Source organism: Carcharodon carcharias, chromosome 3 (genome assembly GCF_017639515.1).
Source record: "Carcharodon carcharias isolate sCarCar2 chromosome 3, sCarCar2.pri, whole genome shotgun sequence".
Taxonomy (NCBI): Eukaryota; Metazoa; Chordata; class Chondrichthyes; order Lamniformes; family Lamnidae; genus Carcharodon; species Carcharodon carcharias.
Window position 1 is genome coordinate 188838187 of NC_054469.1, and position 25153 is coordinate 188863339.

At 43.0% G+C, this 25153-nt stretch overlaps 1 protein-coding gene across 5 annotated transcripts in view; it reads left to right on the forward strand.

The window, feature by feature from the left end:
• The window catches only part of LOC121275837 (lysine-specific histone demethylase 1B), a 191771-nt gene that overhangs the window by 40749 nt on the left and 125869 nt on the right, over nt 1–25153 (forward strand). For 4 of the 5 annotated variants that reach the window (XM_041183526.1, XM_041183530.1, XM_041183527.1 and 1 more), the window contains exons 5-8: nt 853–964; nt 1411–1527; nt 3337–3375; nt 10060–10273. In XM_041183526.1, coding sequence (XP_041039460.1) covers nt 853–964; nt 1411–1527; nt 3337–3375; nt 10060–10273 — 482 coding nt within the window. The remainder of the gene's footprint in view (nt 1–852; nt 965–1410; nt 1528–3336; nt 3376–10059; nt 10274–25153) is intronic. The other variant, XM_041183531.1, reaches the window with a different exon arrangement.

The following is a 25153-nucleotide window of genomic DNA, read 5'->3' on the forward strand; positions in this document are numbered from 1 at the left end:
CCACTACCAACATCCTGGGGGTTACCATTGACCAGAAACTGAACTGGCCTAGCCATATAAGTACTGTAGTTACAAGAGCAGGTCAGAGGCTAGGAATTCTGAGGTGAGTAACTCACCTCCTGGCTCACCAAAACCTGTCCACCATCTATAAGACACAAGTCAGGCACTTGATGGAATTCTCTCCACTTGCCTAGATGAATGTGGCTCCAACCACACTCAAGAAGCTTGACACCGTCCAGGTCAAAGCAGCCCACCTGATTAGCACCCCATCCATCAACTTAAACATTAACTCCCTCCATGCACAGTGGCAGCGTTGTGTACTATATACAAGATGCAGTGCAGCAATTCTCTAAGGCTCCTTTGACAGCACTTTCCAAACTTCTGACCTCAAAAGGACAAGGGCAGTAGATGTATGGAAGCACCACCATCTGCAAGTTCTCCTCACCCACCATCCTGCCATTCCTTCACTAGTTGCAGGATCAAAATCCTGGAACTCTCTTCCTAAGAGCAGTATGGGTATACCTGCACCAGATAGACTACAGTGGTTTTAAGAAGGTCGATTGCAATTAGGGATGGGCAACAAATTCTGGCCTTGCCAGTGATGCCCAAGTTCCATGAAAGAATTTAAAAAAAATATTAACTGTGTAAATATTGAGAGTAATAGATTTAATGAGTGTGGCAAGGGAATAAAAGCACAACTTGGAAGTAATTCATCCATGCCTTTAATATATACGTAAATCTTCTGTTTGCAGCAAAAGTGTACCTCATTCATATTTTTAATAACTTAAGTTTTACCCATTCTATATTGATAGTCCACAATGATTTTTCTGTCTAATTTCTTTAAACCTCCAGCCACAAAGATGGATATGAGAAATATGCAACTTGGAAAAGAATTTGGACCAGTAATGGCAAAAGTGAACCTAGCCTGAAAGCCTTTATGTCAGATCAACTGGTTCCTTATTGGGTAAGTTCAATAAATGGAACTTAGTCATCCAAATTATCATTCAGAATTAGTTTGAGAGATTTATATAAGGGTACACAAAAAATTGCCACAGCAGAATTAGAAATTTCAATGCAATGTGATGAGGTGAGGAGGGGGCCGCATGACGAAGTGTGGAAGAGCGGCCTAAAGGCAAAGTTGTCCAGATAGTTTCAGCTGTCGTTATCCAATTCTAGTTGATTAAACAATTGGAAAGTTCATGACTGTACTGATTGTGTAGGCCATTGTGAAAAGAGCTATTCTTCCATTTCTTTTCTCTTTCTTCTTAGAGTCAAATATGTCCTACTTTTGCAATGTCCTGTTGACCTATTTGGTTGTGATACTCTATTACACCAGCCAATATTCTTTCTTTAATCAACAACACATTTGTATTGCTGCATAAAATAATGCCATTTATTTGTCTGTAACAGGTACAATGTACAAAGCAGGATTGTGCAAAATGGCGTCAGCTAACAAGAGACGTCCAGATGACCACAGCATCAGCAAAAACATACCGTTGTGGCATGAAAACTCACACTGCTGTCAAGGTCAAGTTTAATATATGATCACAAAATACTCATTTGTAAGCAGTGAGGCTATTGGAAAATATAGAAATATTACTAAAAAATTTGTTCTACAACCAAAGTTCGTTTATGAGCATTTTGATTGTCACGGTTACTTTCCTTTTAATAAGAGATTCAAGGTTGTTCATAGACTATTTTAGGTCCAAATTCAACCCTGCCCACCAAGTGGGATCGGAAAGATAGATGGATAATTTGGCTGTTGCCATTTTAACCACGCAGTTTTACTTTTGAAAGTTGGGCACTGGGATATGATTAGTACCTGATCATATAAGTCCTGCAGAATGCCAGACCCTGGACCTGCTCCTGAAGGCTGATGGTAGTTAGGAGCAGAGCCAGAAGAGGCCCTTGGGTCATTTTACTTTATCCATTGTTTTCTTGAGGGCTAGGTAAAGCAGGAATTTTCCTCCTGGTGCCACAGGGAAAATCTTGGGCTAGATTAATTTCCCAATGCAGTTGGTGAAGGAGGGAGGATGGACGTGTCCATTAACTTGCAGGCAACCCAAGGATAAGTGCAGCATGTTTATCAGTGGCTTTTCAACCTAGGTATTGCATTATCTAATCATTTTTAATTTCCCAACCAATTAATGTGAGCATGATGGTGACCTGCGTGAGTCAATTTCAACTCCAGTATTTAAAGGAACACCCCAAATATGCAATATGATGAACTTGAGAATTCGGAGCACAACAGAAGAAATGGCAGAGTGGAATTCAGATGTTCAAAGACTGTACTTCATTTTAGACATGGTGCTGGGGGTTGTAAGGGCCTGCAAGGAGGTACTCTTTACAGATGGAAGGAAAAAGCCTGCTGGTGAAACAAAGAAGGCTTGACTGGGCATTGCATGTGGTCAGCAGCAAAAGTGTGAATTCACTGCTGCAACCAGTTTAACGATCTAAGCAGGGCAGGAATGGTCTTTACAGTGTCACATTCACCTGTATGCATTTCACCCCAATTCCCTCACTCAACCTATCACACTCAGTCCATCACATCACTCCTCACAAGAACCTTATAATTAGTCCAGCATATCACTCCTCACACAAACTTCACTTGCAGGTATACCCATTCCTCTCTGTCTCACATCCTCATCTGTCCATCTAATCCTGATGTGGTCACCCTCATCTTTATGCAATGTCATGTCTTTCCCTCATAAGTGTCAACAAATGCTCTCCATCCAACTGTTTAAAACACATGCCATTAATCTCACTTGGAGATCCCTTCTTTCCCTCACTGATGAGAGCACAGAACAACAGAACACAAGGGAGAGGCAGAGAACTGGTGCTGGGGGTGGCTCTCCAGTCATCTCTCAACAGACAGCTACAGAGGAAGAGGGCACTGGACATCAGTGGAGTTTTGGCATGGTTAGCTGTCAGAGATTAGGGCCCCATAGCTATCTGGTGACAAATATCACAGACAACCACATGACAGACATACAACATTCACTCACTTTGACTTGATGTCAGCAGAAAACAAAGTATGATTAAATGATTAATGGTCACTTAAAGCATTCTTACCTTTCTGTTTCTCATTCATGTTTTAATCTCCCACCAGGCCTTCAAATGTCCCACAGACGGTGTCAAGAAGAGTAGGTGTTTCCCCACAGGAAGACTGCTTTGGTCTCCATGTGCCATAAATAGTTGTCTGGGAATAGCTTAGCTGCTAGCCCTTTTGGTCTGGAATGGTATATATATGAGGAGAAGCAAAGCTGTTAAAATGTGTATTTGTAGTTATTATTAAACTTCAGTGTGAAATAATTTGACTTCTTTATGTCCATCCAGAGTGAAAATTCAGACCCTTGCTCTCTGTCAGAAGACATGGTGAGTACTAATTGTAGACCCAAATGAACTTTGTGCCTAAACTAAACTGACAGCGCAACTTGAATTTCTATGTAGTAAAACATTTCAAGGTGCCCGACAGGAGCATTATCAAAGAAAATTTGACACAGAATGAGATATTATAACAGAAAGTTGAAGAGGTAGGTTTTTGCAGTGACTTGTAGAAGAAGGGAGCGGTAGCGAGGTTAGGGAAGGAATTTCAGAGCTTTAGAATTGGGCAGCGGAAAAGACAGATGCTGTTGGTAGAATGATATAAAATTGGGGATGTGCCGGAGGCCAGAATTTAGAGAAACATTTATTTTCAAGAGTATGGGGTGAAGGAGGTTTTAGAGAGAGGGGTGGTTAAAGTCCTGAATGAATTTGTAAACAAGGTTGAGAATTTTAAAAGAGAAAAATAATGCAGGTGCTGGAAATAGGAAATGAAAACAGAAGATGCTGGAAATAGGCAGGTCAGGTAACATCTGTAGAGAGAAACTGTTAACGTTTCAAGTTTTTCCACCATTAGTGGCTGCACCTTCGGTTGCCTTTGATCTATGCTTTGGAATTCCCTCCCTCTACCTCTCTGCATCTCTACCTTACTTTCCTCCTATAAGGCAGTCCTTAAAACTCTTTAGCCAAACCTTTAGTCATGTGATGTGATATCGCCATATTTGACTGTGATATTTTGTTTTATAATGGCCTTTGGGATGCTTTATTACAGTAAAAGTTATGTAAATATTCATTGTTATCATTGATCCTTGTCAAAACTGGGAATACTTAAAAATATGACCTGTTTTTAAGCAAGACAGGGAAAGTAGGTAGGTGGGGAGGAAAGAATAAAAGGGAAGATTTGTGATCGGGTGGAAGGCAGGACAGATTAAATGACAAAAGGGATGATGGTGTAGGGCAAAAAGAGGTGCTAATAGATCAAGTTTTTTTATTCATTCATGGGACGTGGGTGTCACTGGCTATGTCAGCATTTATTGCCCATCCCTAATTGCCCTTGAGAACTTAATAGCTTGCCAGGCCATTTCAGGGGCACATGTAGGCCAGACCAGGTAAGGACAGCAGATTTCTTCCCTAAAGATTCCAGATTTTTATTCAATTCGAATTCCATCATCTGCTATGGCAGTTTCGAACCTGGGTCCTCAGAGCATTACCCGGGGTCTCTGGATTACTAGTCCAGCGACAATGCCACTACACCATCGCCTCCCCTGAAGAAACAAAAGAGAAGTCTAGAAGAGGTTTAGATGGGAAAAGCAGAACCATCAGCAACAGCTGCTGTCCAAAAGTGAAAAAAAAGGAACTAATTGAGTCTAAAAGGCTGTAAAGTGCTTTGTTAAAGACAAGATACAGTTCCTCAAACTCATGTTGAGTGTCATTAGAACAGTGTAGGAGGCCAAAGACAGAAAGGTGGGAATGGTGCGGAGAATTAAAATGACAGATTATAGGGAGGTTGCTTGTGATCTGTACTGAGATGTTCTGCAAAGCTGTCACTCAATCTATGATTGATTTACCCAATGCAGAGGAGACTGCATTGTGAGCACTGAATTCATTATATTAAATTGAAAATACAAATGAGTCACTGTTTTACCTGGAAGGAATGTTTGGCTCCTTTGATGAGAGGGGAGGAGGTAAAAGGGAAGATTTTGCACCTCCAGTGCTGGCATGGGTAGGTGCTATGGAAAGGGAAGGAGGTCTTGGGAGGGATTCCTTTGTGTAAAAACTCTATTCCACCCTTCCAGTTTCTCTGTTTCTGCTGTTTCTATTGCACCTGTTCGAACCTTCCATACCAGCACTTCTAAAGTTCCATTTTCTACACTTCTGCTTTCACTAATCATCCTCAATGCCTCCTCCTCCCAAAAGCACTGTAGGATTTGCCTTGCTCTCACCTTTCACCCAAATGAGCTTCCAAATCCAATTGATCATATCTGCCATTTCCACCACCTCCAGCGTGATGCCACCACCAAACATATCGTTCCTCCTCTCCCACGACCCTCCACCCTGTCCCACCAAGCTCCCACTTGCTTTGCAGACTGTAGCTGCTTGAGTCTCTTTTGCCAACAACAACTATTTGCTTTTATATAATGCATTTAATGTAATAAAATATCCCAAGGCACATCACAGGACCATTCCTTCCATGACACCCTGGTCCAGTCCTCAATTACCCCCGCACCTTCCTGTGCAAATGCAGGAGATGCAACATCTGCTATTTTACCTCCTTTGTTACTGTCCAAGGCCCTGAACACACCTTCCAGATGAAAATACAATTCACTTGTAATTTTTAAAGTTTGGTTTACTGTTTTTGCTGCACATGATAGTGTTTTCTACACTTGGGTAGCTGCTTTGCAGAACACCTTTGTTCAGTCCAGAATCATGATCCTGAGCTTTCAGTGGGCTGTCATTTTAAATCTCGACCCTACTGTAATCTTTCTGTCCTTGATCACCCAAGCTAATCCGATGAAGCTCAAAATAAGTACCTCAATTTTTGACTAGATGTGTTAAACCTATTTCTCCCTCTAAAGATGCTGTTAGACCTGCTGAGTATTTCTAGCATTTTCTACTTTTATTTTAGATTTCCATTATTTGCACTCTTTTGCTCATGTTTTTAGAGTAAGATAAACGTTCAACCCTGTCCCACCAAACTCCCACTTGCTTTGTAGAGTGTTGCTGCTCTTGCCTCTTTTGCCAACAACAACTATTTGCTTTTATGTGATGCTTTTAACGTAATAAAATATCCCAAGGCACATCACAGGCAAGTTGTCAAACAAATTTGACACCAAGCCACTTGAGTGGATATTGAGACAGATGATCAAAACCTTGATCAAAGAGGGAGGTTTAAGGAGCATCTTGAAAAGAGAGACAGAGGAAACTGCAGAGCTTTAGTGCCTTGGGAGCTGAAGACTCAACTGCCAGTGGTTGAATGATTAAAATCGAGGTACACAAGATTGGAGGGTTTTAGAGCTGGAGGGAGTGTGAGTTAGGGATGGGGAAGCTATGGAGGCATTTGAAAACAAGGATAAGAATTTTAAAAGTTGACTGAGATTTAATGTAGGTCAGTAACCACAGGGGTCATGGATGGATGGGGCTTGGTGCAAGTTGAGTTATAGGTAGCAGAGTTTTGGATGAGTTCAAATTTATGTAGGGTGGGAGATGGGAGCAAGACCAGGAGAGCATTGGAATAGTCAAGCTCAGAGGTAACAGTAAAGCAAGGCTGAGGTTTTCAGCAGCTGATGAGCTGAGGCATAGGTGGAGTCAGGTGACATTGTGGAGGTGCAAATTGGCAGTTTTTGTCATGTTATGGAAATGTGGTTGGAAAGTCATCTTGGGGTCAGATATACTGATGTTGCTCGCAATCTGGTTTAGCTTCAGACAATTCCCAGGGAGAAGATGTATCTATGTCCACTCTCTGATTTGCCTTGGATTCGGCATCTAGATGGAGTTTATTTAGGGTTTGCCCATTACCCTAAGAATGCTACAAAAAGATTGGTTTTACAAATAACGTTCTTGTTTATATATATCTCTGTACTCTACGTGAGGTTCAAACTTCTGCTTCCCACCAGATCTCAGTCTCTTAAACATGTGACATTGCATCTTAGTTACATCAGTTTAAGGTGCTCTTGATAACGCTTTACATCTCCCTAGGTCTTTATCCCAACTACATACATACTCCTACATTTCCCCCTAAAGTCTCAGACTTCACGGGGTTAATCTCTGAGGTGCCTTGACCATCAATTTCTAATTTAATGCTCCAATAATTATTTTCTGTTTCGTTAGCTTCCCCAAGAAGGTTTTTTTTTTGTTGCTCCTCCATTTCTTGGATTTTACTTGGTTTCATTGTTATTTTCTCTTTCTTCCTATGAGCTATAGGAACTTTGGATCTGCAGACTTTCTTAAAAGGTCCTAAATTCCCACGGTTATGGCACTCAGTTTCCCCTGCTGGGATTTGTTCCCACTTGTGTAGGGTTTCCCCACTACACCGAGAGCATCTCAAGATGGTTAGTATGCTTTTTTCCAATTTCACTGGCTTTTTCTTCACTGTGCTTTCTCTTTTTTGACTGACATATTGAATGGCTTTACTCCTTTTTCCCCCCCACAAAGGGCATCACAAACAACTGCTTTGTTTAGCTTCTTATGCTTGGTCTGTCACACTATTTTTACTGCCATTGTGAGAATTAAATCTTTCCTCTTTTGTAAAAGATCTGAAGGGGTTTCACTGAAGACCCCATTTGCTATATGATCGCGTATTAATTCATCTCTGAGGATTGCATAGGTGCAATTCTCTGTGAGTCTGTACAGGTCATTTATAAATGAGTCCATTCATTTGCACACTTTTTGCCACCTCTTTAAATTTTGCTCGCTCAATTATCAACTTTTTAGACACTGAAGTACGAATCCAATGCCTGGAGGACTTCCTCAAAACAGCTTGAAGCCTGATCAATGCCTTTTCTTGCAATAACATCATAATGCTATGGCCCCAACTGTGTAGAGTGAAGTACTGACCTGATCCTTCTGTTCCTTCTTGTGCAAACCTGAAGCTGTTCTGCATCTGGAGAATCTCTTCCTCCAATTGTCCCAGTGTTGAGCCTGTTGCGAGCCTTCAGCGCTTTGGAATGGTTCTGGGAGTGGCAATGTAGACTCCATGCATACGCTAAGCTCTGGATCTGTTGCTCCTTCAGTTGTTTGGTTGTAGATTATGATCCTTACTGCTGTCTGGACTCTGGGTTCATGTCTGTTTGCATCTGTAGCTGTCCTGTTCTCAGCTGAGTCTTCAATATTTTATCATCTTGTTCTTTTTCTAAGGATTTGTAGGTCTTTCAGGTCTGCAGTCTTCTCTTGGAGTTTTTCTCGGTCTTTATGCTCTTGTCCATGGCCACCACCACTGCCATCATATTTTGTCTTCGGTTTGGGGTGCAGATGGGGTTTCTCCAGGGTTTGCCTGCTACTCTAAGAATGCAACCATGGACTGTTTTTCGTAACAAAAAAATCTTGTTTATTTACTGATCTATATACATCTTAGTGCTTGATATGAGGTTGTACTTCTGCTTCCCACCAGATCAGTCTCTTAGTCATGTGATATTACATCATAGTTACATCAGTATCAGGTGCTCCTCAACCTTTACTCTACATAGTCCCACAACTGGCTCTATCTTCTTGCACCCTGCTCAACATGTTCTTTTCCTCCATAAAGTTGTGAGGGCAATATCTAGGTAAATGAAGAAAGAAAACATGTATTGCAGACTTGTTTAATTAAAATGGAATTTTTATCCTGTGACAAATGGGAAATGGTTCAGCTTTTGTTTCATAGCTAGTGAACATGGAAGCAATTCCCTTCCCAAGCTTTAAAATGGAGGCAATAAAAACAGAAAATGCTGAAAATACTCAGCTCAGGCAGCATCTGTGGAGTGATAAACATAATTGATATTTCAGATCGATGATCTTTCATTTGTTTTTATTTTGGATTTCCAGAATCTGCAGAATTTTGCTTTTTTTTAATTGTAAAGCACTAAGACCAGACCAGGCAAGATTGAATTTCTAAAAATAAATGTCAACATAGCTGTGAATTAAATTACACTTGGTAAAAATATTGGTAGTTATGAGAAGAACACTTTATAATGTATGATATTCAGTGTGCCCAGCCAATCAGGCATTAATCAAAGATGATTGGTGGATCTAATTTGGGAGGCTTTTTGACCATATACCTGGAGAATACTTGCAAAGTCTTTAGTTCAGTAACCCGTTGTGATTTTTTTCAGTTAGTATTTTTGGGAAAGTTTACTCTATACTAAAATCTAATTGCCTAACTGAACCTTGCACTAAACATTTTCAATTCTGATTAAATGCGTTATTTAAAACAACACTTTCTCTTTGTGAAGTGCTATCTGTTCTTTAGGTGCGATTGCATCAACTACCAATTGGGATCTCTCCCAAGTCACCATGCTTTATCTGTGAGTGATGGCAGGCTATTTGACTACAAAGTTCATCTCAGTTGAGTCTGATGCAAATTAATGGATATTTTATCAGGAGTCATTGTATGCATTTAGGACTAGAGGCCTGTCTAATTTCTTCTTTTCTCACTAGAGGGTGATGAATATTTGTGTTTATAACTGCTCTTTCAATTGAGATCCACTAATGAGGAACTGAATGACTGATCTTCTGATCTCTATGGTTCAGTACCATACCTAGGGGTGCATTTGCTCACTGAATATATGCTTTTGATTTTAAATTTTTCAAATTGTTTTGTTACCTTGTTAAATGGTCTGCTGGGTCATACCATTATGCTTAATATATTGTGCCAGAGGAATGGCTGAGAACTCGTAACATTACTTAAATTCCACTTAAATAATCAATGTAATCATAAATAAAGCATAAACTGTAGCACGTTTCAAGCTTTTGTGCCCATTTTTGATTATTCTTTAAGAAGTTCTAGTGGCTCGATTTGTACAAAATGTGTCTAATTGGGTGTGTTCAATTTTAAAAGTTTTATATTTTCAGTTAGCAAAATTAAACAAAAATATAAGCTGAGCATAATGATTTACTTTTAAAATTAAATGAAGTGATTATTGTCTACTGGACTTCAAATCATTTTTGCTTGTTCCTACATTAGTTTTCTAAACAGTGGTCCATAAACAATGGAATTTTTAGATGATTTTCTCTCGTCATATAATGTTGATTTATTTTTTACAGCGAGTGAGTGAAGTTGGAGATAGTAAGTGGTATTCCATGCTGATTGTGCCCCCGCTGCTGAAGGACAGCCCAGCTGCCCCCTTTCTTGGTGCTTACTACCCAGACTGTGTAGGCATGAGTCCGTCCTGCAGCAACACTAACCGTTTCCACAATGAGTTCTCTAGTATGAAGATGACTTCGTTGGAGCACAGCAAAAATAATGTGCAGTCACCTGGTAAGATGTCACTAAACAAGCTGCTGACAACGCAAGCCATAATATGGGTCATTTATGGTGACTTTGTGTGGGTCATTTCCAAGATTAGTTTCTGATACAGTGGTTGAAAATGGAAATTTTCAGTAGAAATGGAACTTTGTTCTATAATCTAAATGAAGCAATTTAGCCTGATTTATATTGTCACCACCACATCACCCTGCACCCACCCCTCCACCAAAAAAAAATTTGTAAGATGAGTGGTCAGGTTCACATATAGATGTTGTAAATGATGCTTCTTAACTTGTTTTCCTGTCCCCTACCCAGAAAGCAAGGCAATTGTGGATTGGTCAGAATTACTGAGCATAGCAATAAACAAATTGCAAGTTATAAGGTACTTAAAAACCTTACCATTTTTGTAAGATGGAATCCATGAATTTTGCTCTGCAATGATTCTAAGGCTACAGAGCACTTTCTGGTACCATGTCATTATTCATGTAGGAATGTTGTGTTGAGTATTGAGAGGCATTTGAGCAGCACGGGTCATGGACTGAACCTGGCCTTGCTTGATAGCTACACCTGCAGACTTCCATCAGGAACATTGGATAGTGATCAGGAGTGTGATGAGAATAGATGTGTACAAAAACAACCAGATTCTTCTGAATGTTGTCATTTGCTGGTCTTTCTGCTTTTCTATTTTTCCTACCAAAGTGGATAATTTTACATTTCCCTCATTGTACTGCATCTGCCATATTCTTGCCAGTCACTTAAATGGTCTATATTTCTTTTTATCCTCATCATGGATTACCACCCCACCTTGCTTTGTATTGCCAGCAAACTATATACACATGGCCCCCTCATCTAAGTCATTGATATAGGACGTAAATAGCTAAGGTCCAAGCACTTTCCACCAGCCAGGACCCGTTCATGACATGCACATTATTTCTGACAGCCTCAATGAAGGCATTCCTATCCTCCGAGATGAGTTCATTAATAGCCCTGGCATGATTGTTCCAGCACTTTTCAGGTGAGCAGTCATAATTTGGTCCTCTTTTAGCTCAGAATCCTGGTTGGTATTCCCTCTGGTTAAGATATATTTTATTTTCCCCTTTAGGTTTTGTATCTCTACCTCCAGAGGGGTTAAATTCAAACTATTAATTACTGATGTCCCTGTGTTAAATACGGTGGTAGCGTCATTGGCTAAATCCCTTTTCCCCCTTGATTTAGTCCCACTACCTGTCAAATTCAAAACCACCAGCACCACCTCATAGTGTACATGATAATACAATATTTTCCCAATAGTTATTAAAACTAAACTGTTCTATGGCATATTTATTTTTCATAGGGCAAGATCTTATTCCCTCTTATCCCTTGTCTCATTATTGTTCTTGATCACTCTTTTTCTAGCTCATGAGTATGATGAGTTTTCCCAAGTTCCTCACTTGTAGATCACCACACTTAGTAATATTAAAGTAACATCACAAATGGACTTAAAAGATTATCCAGCTCTCCCTTTATCTGTATCTACCTTGTGGCTAATTCTAGGTGTTCTTACTCCCAAACCCTTAATTGTTCAAATCCAAATTCTGCCCCCTTGATCACTTTAATTTTGCTCACTTTGATGGGCATCAGTGTGCTTGTTAGTTTTGCTAGTTTCATCTACGCTTTCCTTTTACTAAAATGTACATCAACATCAAATTGATATATTCCATTGAATGACACCCAAGGGGAGCTATTCAAATTCCAATTTGGTGTTGTCCTTTTTCCCAAACTCTATTTTATTCCAAGTGGGGCATCCCATTAAGTGCTATTATATCTCTTTCAGGAGCTCTGGAGAAACTTTACAGTCTGAGCAAATATTCTCATAATATCTTTAAAACAGAAATCAAACATTTCTATTTGATTTCCTGTTCCATTAACATGTTTGTTTGTTCCTTCCCTTCAACAACATTTTATTTCCTCAAAAGGAACCCACTAAATTGTGCCTGACCATTTTGTTTGGCATTTCAAAATTATCCCTAGTTCAAATAGCAGTGTTGTTGGGCTTGACAGGTTTTATTAGCATTCGATTTATTTCTCCCAAAAACAAACTTTTTTTTTGATACTGAGAAACCACCTGGGCTGTATTTCCATTAGGTTTTTATTGAAAGTTGGAATTTATTTACCCCCTTATATGTCAAATAAATTTCCATCAATTCCAATTTCTTGTACCCAAGCTTGGTGGTTTTGAAAAGTCTGATACTCATTGGTCAGTGTGTTTACATCAGATCTCCCAGTTTTAAACATTTGTTTCAGGAAAATAAGAATTGGCTGAAATGGGAAAAGTATTTTTTGTAAAAAACGGCACAGTGAAGCCTTTAGCCTATGACAATGCTGTGACGTTAAAAATCTGCAGATAAATTCTCAAATTCTTGAAGCTGCTGGAAATCTTGATGCACTTGCAGTTACCTGTAACCAAAAAGTATGAAAGGTCAAATCTGCTTGAGGCTGAATGGATTAATTCAAGAGCACGAAACCATAAGCTACTAGTGGCAAGGGTTATCTCTTTGCTTTAAAAGGGTAGAGCAAAGGTTCTCATAGGGGCAATTTTTTTAAAATATTCCTTCATGGGATGTGAGTGTTGCTGGCTAGGCCAGCATTTATTGTTCATCCCTAATTGCCCTTGAGAAGGTGGTGGTGAGCTGCCTTCTTGAACTGCTGCAGTCCATGTGGTGTAGGTACACCTATAGCGCTGTTAGAGAGAGAGTTCTAGGATTTTGATCCAGCAACAGTGAAGGAACAGTGATATATTTCCAAGTCAGGATGGTGAGTGGCTTGGAGAGGAACTTCTAGGTGGTGATGTTCCCATGTGTCTGCTGCCCTTGTCCTTCTAGATGGTAGCGTTCGTGGGTTTGGAAGGTGCTGATTAAGGAGACTTGGTGAGTTCCTGCAGTGCATCTTGCAGATAGTGCACACTGCTGTCACTGTGCATTGGTAGTAGAGGGAGTGACTGTTTGTGGATGTGGTGCTAATCAAGCAGACTGCTTTGTCCTGGATGGTGTCAAGCTTCTTGAGTGTTATTGGAGTTGCACTTATCCAGGCAAGTGGAAGAGTATTCCATATCACTGTTGACTTGTGCCTTGTAGATGGTGGACAAGCATTGGGGAGTTGGGAGGTGAGTTACTCGTCGCAGGATTGCTAGCCCCTGACCTGCTCTTATAGCTGTAATATTTATATGGCTAGTCCAGTTCAGTTTTTGGTCAGTGGTAACTCCCAGGAGGGATTAAGTGATGTAATGCCATGTCAAGGGGTAATGGTTAGATTTTCTCATGTAGGAGGTGGTTACTGCCTGGCATTTGTGTGGCGCGGATGTTATTTGCCACTTGTCAGCCCAAGCTGAATATTGTCCAGCTCTTGCTGCATTTGGACATGGACTGCTTCAGTATCTGAAGCATTGCGAATGGTGCTGAACATTGTGCAGTCATAAGTTAACATCCCCGTCTCTGACCTAATGCTGGAAAAAAGGTCATTGACTGAAGATGGTTGGGCCTAGGACATTATGTCACCCTTTGTTTTAAAGGAAAACACAAAGCAATGCACTGCCATGTGCTCTGCTTTCTTAAAAAAGGAAAACACCTGAAATAGATTCTCCTTGGTTCCTTCATCACCAAGTCTCCAAATAACCTTACACGAGTGGGCATTTTGGTCAGTCACTCCATTCACGGCCCTTCCTCCCATAGTCTCGAGTGGTTGATTGTTCTACTCTGGCTGTAGCGGTGAATCTTGGAAGCATTGTCCCTTTAAGCCATATTTCTGGCTCCATTTCAGCCTTTCAAGGCTTTATTTGGATGTTCTCAAAACAGAAGTCTAGAAAACATTAGTCCTTATCAATTCTCCACAGTCACTGTGAAGCTTCGTAATGGCCAAGTTGTTTACGCATCTTTTGATGGTGTCTCCCATGTGCCATCAATCAGGTTGTATATCCATCAATCAAACTCCATCTCCTGGTTCCATACCATAGTTGCCCACCCCATGTGTAAGGCTGTTCATTGTCCTGGCTTGTAGTTCAAGGGTCATCGAATGCAGTAAGAGCAGCACTTCCGATAAACAAAAGACAACTTTTATTTTCTTGATCTAGCTTGAAAAGGGAAAACAAAGGTGTAGATGCAAATACCAGCTGTGAATGGCCAGTATAAAAAAAAGTTTTGGGAAAACACGTCTATAGTTAATAATATCAAGATTGATTACTATTGATTAATTAGTTGACTTAATCAAAGCACAGTCACACTTACTTTGTAGACTTTGATTTAAAACTAACTTTAAATAATTCAATACAGGCTTAAAATCAAGAGCAAAGCAGAAATAAAGCAAAAATACAAAATTGCAAAATTAATAGCTGCAGGCCTAAGGCCTACAGCGAATCTTTGGAATTATCTGCCCCAGAGGGCTGTGGAGACTCAGTCATTGAGCAACGTCAAGACTGAGATTGATAGGTACATACTTAAGAACACCAAGGGATATGCGCATAGTGCAGGAAAGTGGTGTTGAAGTAGAAGATCAGCCATAATCTGATTGAATGGTGGAGTAGAGTTGAAGGGCTGAATGGCCTGCTTCTGCTCCTATTTATTATGTGCAATCTATGCTAATGCATTGCCCTCAGTCCCACGAGTCCTAATTTGTGTGACACCTTATCGCATACCTTATGAAAATTGAAATATTCTGCATCTACTGGTTCCCCCTTACCCAATGTTGCACCCTCAAAAAAATCTTTAATTTGTCAAACACTTTCAATTTCATAAAATTGTTTACTCTGTTAATCACATGTTTTTCTAAGTGCTCTGCTACCACACCCATAATATTTTACTGCCACCTTAGCTACTGTCAGGAAACTGAATGCAGAATAGACGCAAATCTGGGATTTTCCTGACTGTAATAAATCAGCTAGTTGTTAATTAAACTTTGAGCCATTGGCCGGGAATTTCTGTGCCTGCTGGCATTGGGCTTGTTGGTTGCATGAGCAGACAATATGGTGAGAAGGCAAAAAGTCAGCTTCTTGACGTCACAAAACCTATTTGTGATCATCAGTTGCACCCGCTGATGGCAGGCCATGTTTCCCATGATTGGACACTGGGAATCTCATTGTAATACACCAGCATATCATAATAAGGCCAGCCAGTAGGGGTGAGGTAGGTTGGGGGGGGGGGGGGGTGTGTGGTGGTGGTGGCAAGGACTGCCCTGCAGTTGAAGGTAGTGCACAAGCATGAATGGGTTCGGAGTGGGGGGTGTGGGGAGGTGAGCGAGGGAAGAGGCCATGCTTTCGGGGAACATTGCATAAAGTGACCATTCCTCCACTGTTGAAGCAGTTCAGGCACAGCCACATTGATATGATTGGAGTCAGGCCTCTAGCTTTGCCCACTCGAGCAATGCTGAGGCATCAAAGTGCCACCAAATGCTCCAGGGCTTTTCACCCCTCAGGCACAAGCTGCAAAGTAATGAGCACTTTAGTGGACTGCAGAACAGTTGGATGACTTAGCACGTTGTACAACCTTCTTGCGGAAGCTGACCATGGAGCAGTCACTGGTGGAGGTGCTCACAGCCCCTTGCAATGTCATCATCCCATTTGGATTAGTCTCCCCCATGGTTCAAGCTAACAGTGCAACCTTGCAGTGTGGGTCAGGAGAGTGCCTGCACCTGAGCTGAGAGCACAGCATGCAGTCCAATGGGCATAGGTGCCGCCAATTGGTTGAGTGGAGTCGGACGGAGGTGGGTGGGGTTTTGGGCAGCCATGCAGCGCACTAAACTCTGGCCACCCAAGTGGTGGCCAGCACTCTCTGGGATGCGTTAAGGGGCCTTCAGACTTAACCAAGACAAGTTCTTATTACACCCATGCTAAGCCACACGTGTCTCTGTTTCATGCTGCAGGAAGAGTGCATCAGGATCATGGAACCTGGCGACTTGGCTGTATGCCTCATGACTTACAGAGAATGAAGATGATGGAGAAGAGAGTGACTGAGGCACCTGGCTGTGCAGAGGAAGGAGCAGCACCCTCTGGAAGAAGGGGTGGCTGGGGCTTCCACACAGTCACCAAAGAGCCACAGTGAGCCATTGCTGGTTGGTGCCTAGTGACACCCAAGGCCTGTAGACGCCATTTTTCATTCCTGCAGATGATTGAAAACCAGTGTCACCGAAGACTCTGCATGTTGAGGGAACCGGTTGGTCACATCTGCCAGCTACTGCAGGATTTGACGCCACGGGGACATGGAGGGCATTCAGTGCCAGTGGCTGTGAAAGTGACAGCAGTGCTCAATTTATGTGCCATTGGCCCCTTTCAGGACTCCACAGGTGACCTCTGTGGGATATCACAAGCTTCCACCCAGAAATGCATCCATGAGGTGTTAGATGCCAGAGGGTACACAACTTTGTGCATTTCACCTGGGACCAGTACAGCCAGGATGCAAGACCAATTGGATTTGTCCAGAACTCGGGTTTCCACAGGTGCAGGGTGCCATTGACTGCACGTCATGTGGCGCTCAGATCTCTGTCACAACACACGGTCAACTATGTCAACCACAAGGGCTTCCATTCGCGGAATGTGCAGCTGGTGTGCGACCACAAGAAACGCATCCTGCAGGTCTGTGCACGGTTCCAGGGAGTGTGCATGACTCCTATGTTCTCGGTCGGTCGCAGATCCCTGAAGTTTTCCAGGGTCCAGACAGGCTGCAGGGATGGCTCCTTGGGAACAAGGGCTACCCGCAGACGACGTGGCTGATGACACTCATGCGGTAGCCTCAGGCTCCAGCAGAGCAAAGGTATAACAAGGCTCATGCTGCAACTCGCAACTTGGTGGAGCAAACCATTAGGATGCTGAAAATGAGGTTCTGGTGCCTGGACCGGTCTGGTGGAGCCCTACAATATAGACCACAGAAGGTGTCACACATCATCATTGCCTGCTGTGCTCTTTAAAACCTTGCGTTGCAATGGGGAGAGGAGCTGGCTGAGGAGAGATGGAGGAGCTGGAGGTCTCCTCTGATGACCACCATGATGGGACTGAGGTCCTCGCAGTGGCCAGATGAGGCAGACGCACTTGGCTTATGGCAATGCACATGCCCCCTGTGAGGATGCTCCTGTCATGGAAATGCAGTGGCCCTAAATAGTTGCTCAATCACAGAAGGATGATGACGACATGCAGTGAGGACATTCCATAGATTTTCTCATAGCCTCTGAGAATGTCTGACTGCTGTCTGGCTGAGGGCAGCTTGCTTGTGCTCTGTGATCAGGGTCATATCATGGAAATGCAACCATGAAACTTTAAAAGCATTTGATAGTTTGTCTGCCTTCAGCACCTGACCCCTTCAGGAGCACAGCATCACTGGTCACTAATGCTGAAGAGATGGGGGCTAGCCCCACCTTTAAAGGTGATGAGAGCACACAGAGAATGACGGTGATCTGACGCTTGTCTGCAACATTTTGGTAGCAGTGACAAGCACCATCGAGGTGCAGGCATCAGTAATGTGTCCAGGGAGTGTGAGGCTGGACCATCACTTGGGTCTGAAGGCTGCACAAAGCACAGGGAAGAGGCCCTGGACTGAGACACCTGCCTTTATCTTGTGCAGAAAGGTTTCACATCTGAGTGACATGAACTCTGCTCATCAGAATAAGGAGCCATAGGCAGGGAGACATTCTTGGGAGTTTATTGACAATAGTGAACATTATGTATAAGTGATTAACACACATGCGCAGACTGTGCAACTACATCATCTTTGAGTGCTTGGCCTAAATAGCCAAGTGGTTATGGTACTGGGTTTGTAACCCTAAGATCAAGAGTTCAAATCTCACAATGGCGAACTATGAAACAATGTAACTTCATCTGAAACAGATGGAAACGTGTTTGTACTCAAAAGAGTTACATCATCTTTGAGTGCTTGGCCTAAATAGCCAAGTGGTTATGGTACTGGGTTTGTAACCCCAAGATCAAGAGTTCAAATCTCACAATGGCAAACTATCAAGCAATGTAACTTCATCTGAATAGGAACAGATGGAAACGGGTTTGTACTCGAAAGAGTTACATCATCTTTGAGTGCTTGGCCTAAATAGCCAAGTGGTTATGGTACTGGGTTTGTAACCCCAAGATCAAGAGTTCAAATCTCACAATGGCAAACTATGAAAAACAATGTAACTTCATCTGAATAGGAACAGATGGAAAAGTGTTTGTACTCGAGAGAGTTACATCATCTTTGAGTGGCCTTCGTAGCTTCTTGCAGGCCTTGCCCGTCTTTTACCAGGACCTAATCAAAGCCTGGAACATGGTTGCCTCATGATGCAGCTCTCTGCCATCAGGAGGTAGTGGCTATCGTCAGAGAGGTTGTGTCAGTTTACGGACTCCCACGATACCTGTGCCTTTTGCTGCCTTGTGGAATCTGTGGACCATGTCTTTATAGGTTGTTGTAGGCTGCACCCCCTTTCTAGTTTCTTGAAAAACCTTTTATTAATGTTTTGTTTGCACTTCAGTCCCACGCTCCTGATCTATGGACACCCGGTGCGGAGTGGGGTCGGGAAGGAGGACCTCCTCGTGAACCTGCTCCTGGCCCTGGCCAAGTTGGCCATAAACAAGTCCAGGCAGCGGGCGATTGAGGGGGGAGTCCCGCCTGATTGTCCCTCTTCCGCGGCTACGTTCGCGGCCGGGTGTACCTGGAGAGGGATCACTCAGTGTCTGCCGGCACTCTTGAGGCCTTCCGTGCTTGGTGGGTACTGCGGGAACTGGGGTGTTTTATTGACCCCTTGGTAATCACATTTTGGTTTAATGTTTGTAAGTTTCATTTAAATTTTGTTCTTGGTTTTACAGCTGACCTGACTTAGGGGCTGTGCTTGTTTTATCCCTTATTTTGTTAATTTAGTTTAATTGTTTTAACTCCAAAAGAGTTATATCATCTTTGAGTGGCCTTCGTAGCTTCTTGCAGGCATTGCCCCTCTTTTACCAGGACCTAATCAAAGCCTGGAACATGGTCGCCTCATGATGTAGCTCTCTGCCATCAGGAGGTAGTGGCTATCGTCAGAGAGGTTGTGTCAGTTTATGGACTCCCATGATACCTGTGCCTTTTGCGGCCTTGTGGAATCTGTGGACCATGTCTTTATAGGGTGTTGTAGACTGCACCCCTTTTCTAGTTTCTTGAAAAACCTTTTACTGTTGTTTTGTTTGCACTTCAGTCCCACACTCCTGATCTATGGGCACCCGGTGTGGAGGGAGGTCGGGAGGGAGGAGGGCCTCCTCGTGAACCTGTTGCTGGGCCTGGCCAAGTTGGCCATTAACAGATCCAGGCAGAGGGGGTGGTCCGACCCAACTGTCTGCCCCTGCCTATGTCCGCAGCTATGATCGTAGCTAGGTGTCCCTTGAGAACAAGCATGCGGTGTCTGCTGGCACTGTCGAGGTCTTCTGTGCTTGGTGGGCACTGCGGGGACTAGGGTGTTTTATTGACCCGGTTAATCACATTTTGGTTTAATGTTTGCAAGTCTTCTTTAAATTTTGTCTTTATTTTTGCAGCTTCCCTTTAAGGGACTGCTTTTTACTTTGTCCTTGATTTTGTTAACTTGGTTTATTTGGTTGACTCAAAAGAGTTACATCTTCTTTCGGGGGCTTTTGTAACTCCTTGTAGGCATTGTCCGTCTTTTACCAGGACCTGGTCAAAGTCTGGAACATGGTGGTCTTGTCCATCGTCAGGAATAGCGGCTATCATCAGAGAGTCACTGCTCAGGAATCCACACCTCCGCCCTTTTCAGTGGCTGGTGGAGAGGAGGGCTATGGCTGCCGGGGTGACCAGGATTGGGGACAAGCTGGGTGGTGGAGGAGTGGGCTCAACGTGCATTGGTAGATGGCATTGGCCGCGAGCCGAACATCCAACACCTTAGGATGATTGTGCTTGGCCCTGACGTTATACTGGGATTTGACGTGGCACAGGTGTGCAGTGGTCTTCCGTCCAAGTGCACCCCTGTTTGGATGGAATTCCACATTGGCCCCAAGCCCTCCCTCAGGAGCTGCTGCCCGCAACCTGAGTAGCCTCGCGGAAATGCCTTCCGTGCCCTTTAGCACGGCATGGAGAGGTTTCCTGTGTGGGTTGCTGCTGCACACCCTTCGCTCCCTTGCCTGCTGGCGGGTATGCCCTGGCGTGCCTTGTTGCCGTCTGGCAGTGGAGGTCCCCAGTGTGGGGGGCCTCCACGGGGGTGTCCTCCCCCTTTCCATTGGGGACCTGGGGTGTAGGGTGTTGCATGTGGCAGTCCCATACATACATAGGATATGTCGGTTCACGGACTGCCTGTGTGGCCTTGTGAAGTCCACGGACCACGCATATGTAAGTTGTTGTAGGCTGCATCCCCTTTTTAGTTATTTGAAAAACTTATTGCTTTTGTTTTCTTTGCACTTCAGTCCCATGCTCCTGATCTACTTACAGCCAGTGTGGAGGGAGGATGAGCTCCTTGTGAACCTGCCCCTGGGCCTGGCCAGGTTGACCATTAACAGGTCCAGGCAGTGGGCAATCGAGGGGATTGTCCAAACTGACTGCCCGCCCCTCTTCCGTTGGCACCGTCAAGGCCTTCTTGTTTTGGCAGTTGGAGCTGGAGCTGTCTGATCACAGAAAGAGGGGATTCGGATGGGCTGGACACTCCTGGAGTCACCTGGATGGATGGCCTCAGGGAGTACACCTGCTGATCCTCCTCCCTATGGGTGCCTAAGGGCCCCTGGCTGACTCCTTGAGAAGGGGTAGCTGGAGTGAGATCGAGCTGCCCTGCACCCCTTTTGGCCACACACTGTTGGAGGCCGACTATGATGTCAGCGATGGAGTTGAGCCCGTGCAGCAGTGCAGGAGCGACGTCCTGGACCAAGGACACTGTGGCGGCTGCCAATCCTTCCTGTGTTGACCTCGGTGCATTTACATGCCTGCGCTATCACCTCAGCCTGAAGGCGGATGGACTCCTCCATCATGCCTTGCAATCTGAGGAATGCAGCCAACATCCCTTCCTGATGTTCCCGAGCTTGTCTTTGCAGCTCCAGCAACTGTGACATGACCGAGTCCAGAAGCTCATTATCTGGCTCGGACTCAGACAATTTCTGGCCTCTAGCAGTCCACTGAGTTCCGGACACCAGGGAAATCCCTGCTGCTGCTTGCTATGGATCAGACAGTGCAATGTGCTCACCAGATTGTGATCCCGAGGATACTGTAAAGCTAGGTCCCACCAAGGTGCATGTCTCTGTGCTGGTGGAGGGTGTGGGTGAGCTGTGTGCCAGGACTTCAAGGAGGGTGCCTCCAGATTCCTCCTCAGAGGTTTCTTCGGGGCTTGATTGGAGGCTCTGGGTCGTGGACTCTGTCGCTGTTTCCCAGATGTGCCTGTGGAAGCAAGGGGAGATAATTTGTGCATGGCAGTGCCCTGTGAAACAGGACACATTGGTCACAATATGGTTGTCTCATGGGTATTGAACTGCTGGATCCTCACTTGGTAGAGCATTGCCCACCTCACCGTCAGCATAGGAATAATCCAGATCGTCACCAGCCAGCCGGATGGCTCTGTTTTCAAAATCCATGAGGGCCTTGATTTCAGGTATTTCTCTACCAGTCTGTGACCTTTCTCTATTGTGTAGCAGCTTGTCCTGCATGAATAGAGATTGAGAGTGTGTAAGCAGGATGCCTTCCAGGCCTGATGGTGAGTATGCCTGGCATGTGTGGATGTTGTGTGGTCCCATGGATGGGATGAGGACAATGAAGTTGTATGTGAGAGAGTCCCTTGACTCCTGGAGTATCCAGCAGTGAGTGAGGGTCCTGTGGATGTGTGATGAGTTCAGAGTGAGAGAGTTGAGAGTGATGAGAAGAGTGACTTACCCTGGCAGAACGGAGGAGATCATTCATCTTCTTGCGGCACTGGGTTGTCCTGTTTTGAAGGGTGTTGGCGCTGACCACCGCTGCCACTGCCTCCCAAGCCTGATTGGTCACGTCGCTGTCCATTCTGTGGCCAGAGCAGGGAAAGAGGACATCGTGGCAGGCCTCCACATTATCCAAAAGACATTCCAGTGATGCATCATTAAACCTGGGAACTGCAATCTTTTTGCCTTTCGTGGACATCTTTGGTGCAATAGTCCTGGGCTGGAAGCACTGAGATGTGTGCGTGCAGCTGGACTTTAAATATGACGGCCAGCATGATGAAGCAGCGAGATGATGGTGTGGTGAGCAAGGGAGAGGCTGCCTGCCTTGGAAATGGCATTTCTTGGGAACGCATAATTAAGGATGTGGGTTTGGGATGATGCATCGTTTTACCCGCACTTTACCCATCTACCGCACTTAGTGCAAATCTGGGATGATTCCATCCATTGGGTGTTAAAGGGGAAAAGATGTACTTCCACCAGGAATTTGTCAGCAATTTTGAACTTGTTGACTGAGATGTTTATTTCTTTTTTTTGATTGCCCAAATTCCATTTTGAAAATAACCTTTACGTCAAAACATAATCCTCTAATATAATAATCCTCTCATGTAATTGTTTTTTGAATTAACCCAGTGTTTTTGCTTATTGCCTTGCTTGGTGGTTTATTCCATACATTTACTAGCCTTTGAGTAAATTAGTTTTTCCAATTTATTTAATTTTCTTCAATTTCTGATTGTATGCAGTGGCTCTACTTCCTTTTCGTACTTTCAAATAGCAATCTGGTATTTTTTTTTATTTATAAAGAGAGTTTTCCAGCTATGGAGCACCAGTTTGAGGAAGGTGTTACCAACTTAAGAAATTGAGAAAGGTCTTGCAGGAATCTTGGGCAATGTGAATGTTAAGCAATGTAGATGGTACTGGGAACTCAAGTTGTGAGTGACTGACGCTTGATCACAGCTGTATGAGAGATCTCCAGTGCAGGAAATGGGATTGCTAGTGGTTTCATGCTGACCGAAATCTGCTTTTCTCTCCAAAGGACTCGGTTGCTGGATATTGTGTTGGATGTGCCTGAGTAGAATGCGGCTGCAGATAGTTCAATGGATATTTTCACCTTTGCATTTATAGTTTGGTCTCAAATTGCCACAAGTGTTTCATTGCTTCTTTTGCTGATGCCAGGTTTTTTCTATTTCCAAATGTTTTAAAAATGAACTGAATTCAAAGTCTCAAACTGCCACAGTGAGAGTTCAACTATGTTTTTTGGATTATTATTCATGGTGTCTGGATTGCTAACCACTAAACTTCTATACCCCAAAGTTGTGATTAACTCCCTTTGCTTCTTCACAACCACATCATATACTAGTTTTGCCTGTCAACTAAGTGTGTGACTGATATTTTCCCTTACAGAAGTCGATTGTAATGTGGACCCACTGCAAAAAAGCATTTAAAAATGTCTATCTAAGAGAAGCCATTGAATTGCAGTTGAATCTACAAATTTAAGAGTACATTTTCTAATTCAATATTTATATTAGAGCTTTGACCTCCATATCCAAATTCTTGGCTCATATTTCTACTACCCTGTGTGCCGAATTCAACAGCCCCACAATTTTCTATCTATTGGAGCACTGATATTTGTGGCTAAATTCCCCATGTGCCCTCACTGGTGAAATTTACTGGTAGTTACATATGCTTCACAAGCTAATATGTATAAAATAAAACTCTCAAAGCATAGGAATATTGAAGGAAAGATGCTATTGCATACTTTTATTGTTCATGGAAATCTCAAAAAGTTTAATGATTAGTTTTGATGAGTTTTCACTTTGACTTTTGAAAGTTGAGATTTGAGTTTGTGAATGCATTTGTCAAGCATTGCCTGTAGTTAGAATTGCAGGTCATATGTTGAGCAGGATTAGCCTGGCATATGTGAATGGAAAATGGTTCTGGAGTTTGTTTCAATAGCCAAAAAACTAATTAATCAGTTTGATTAAGCAAAATGAACATCATGTTTTTAAGGTAGAATAGCTTTGGCATGCACTTTTGTTTTACAACTTGAATTTCACTACAAGTATACTGTCCCATAGTTACATTGATATGGTGCAATGCCAGTGCACTGTGCTACAGAATAGACATACGAAGGGCCATGTTTGCCATTTTAATTCACACATGTTGGTTTCCCTTCTGGTTCAATTGATCAAGGCATTTAATAGCTGAGCTATGCAGACTGGAAAGGTCCTAAGATAATCCCTAGTCTGTGCTGAGTTAGTTGATCTCAGTTGATGATGATAAGCCAATAAAGCACACTTTTGTTCCTCTGGTTGTGGAAGGTAAAATTAGCCACATTTCCCACTCCTGATGGTAATTTATTAATGCCTGTTAGAGTGCACATCAGGTGAAGTCAGCGTTGGACCCACCTATGATACCTACGATTTTATATCCTGTTGATGCTTATACACAAGGAATAGCTATTTGTACAATCTGTAAGAGTTCAGTTGGTTTTGAGGAATTGCAATGAGCAAGGAGGCAGTGCTTTTGAGTAAAGGGGAAAAAAAATTGGGCAGGGGAAGTCAAATAATGTTGAACAAATACTTAATAGAAAGATTATCTTTAGGGAGCTCCTGCATGCTTTTTAGTGACCAGTTTCATTGTATCATTGGCCAAGAGCTCTGGGTGATATATTATGACCTAGGGAAACCATGAAAGTAGAAAAGAAAATAAATTAAAAAGGAGTTTTGTGTCATCTCTTAAAAGAAAAATACTGAGTTTAGTCATTCAGTATGAACAATGCCTTTTCAGATTGGTCAAGACATTGACCAAGAATTAATCTGAATCTTGAAAGGAGATGTGTGTGGCATGGCCATTAACATTCATCACTGAGAGGTTTAGGGTGGAAAGGGGTGGGAGGATAATCATGCTTCTGTTATCAGTGGTCTCTGCTTTCTTCTTAAACTCTGAAAAGTTTGCACAAAATCACATTTAGCTGAGGGGTTTGTTTTATTTAGATATTTGAAATGGGGATGAAATGACAA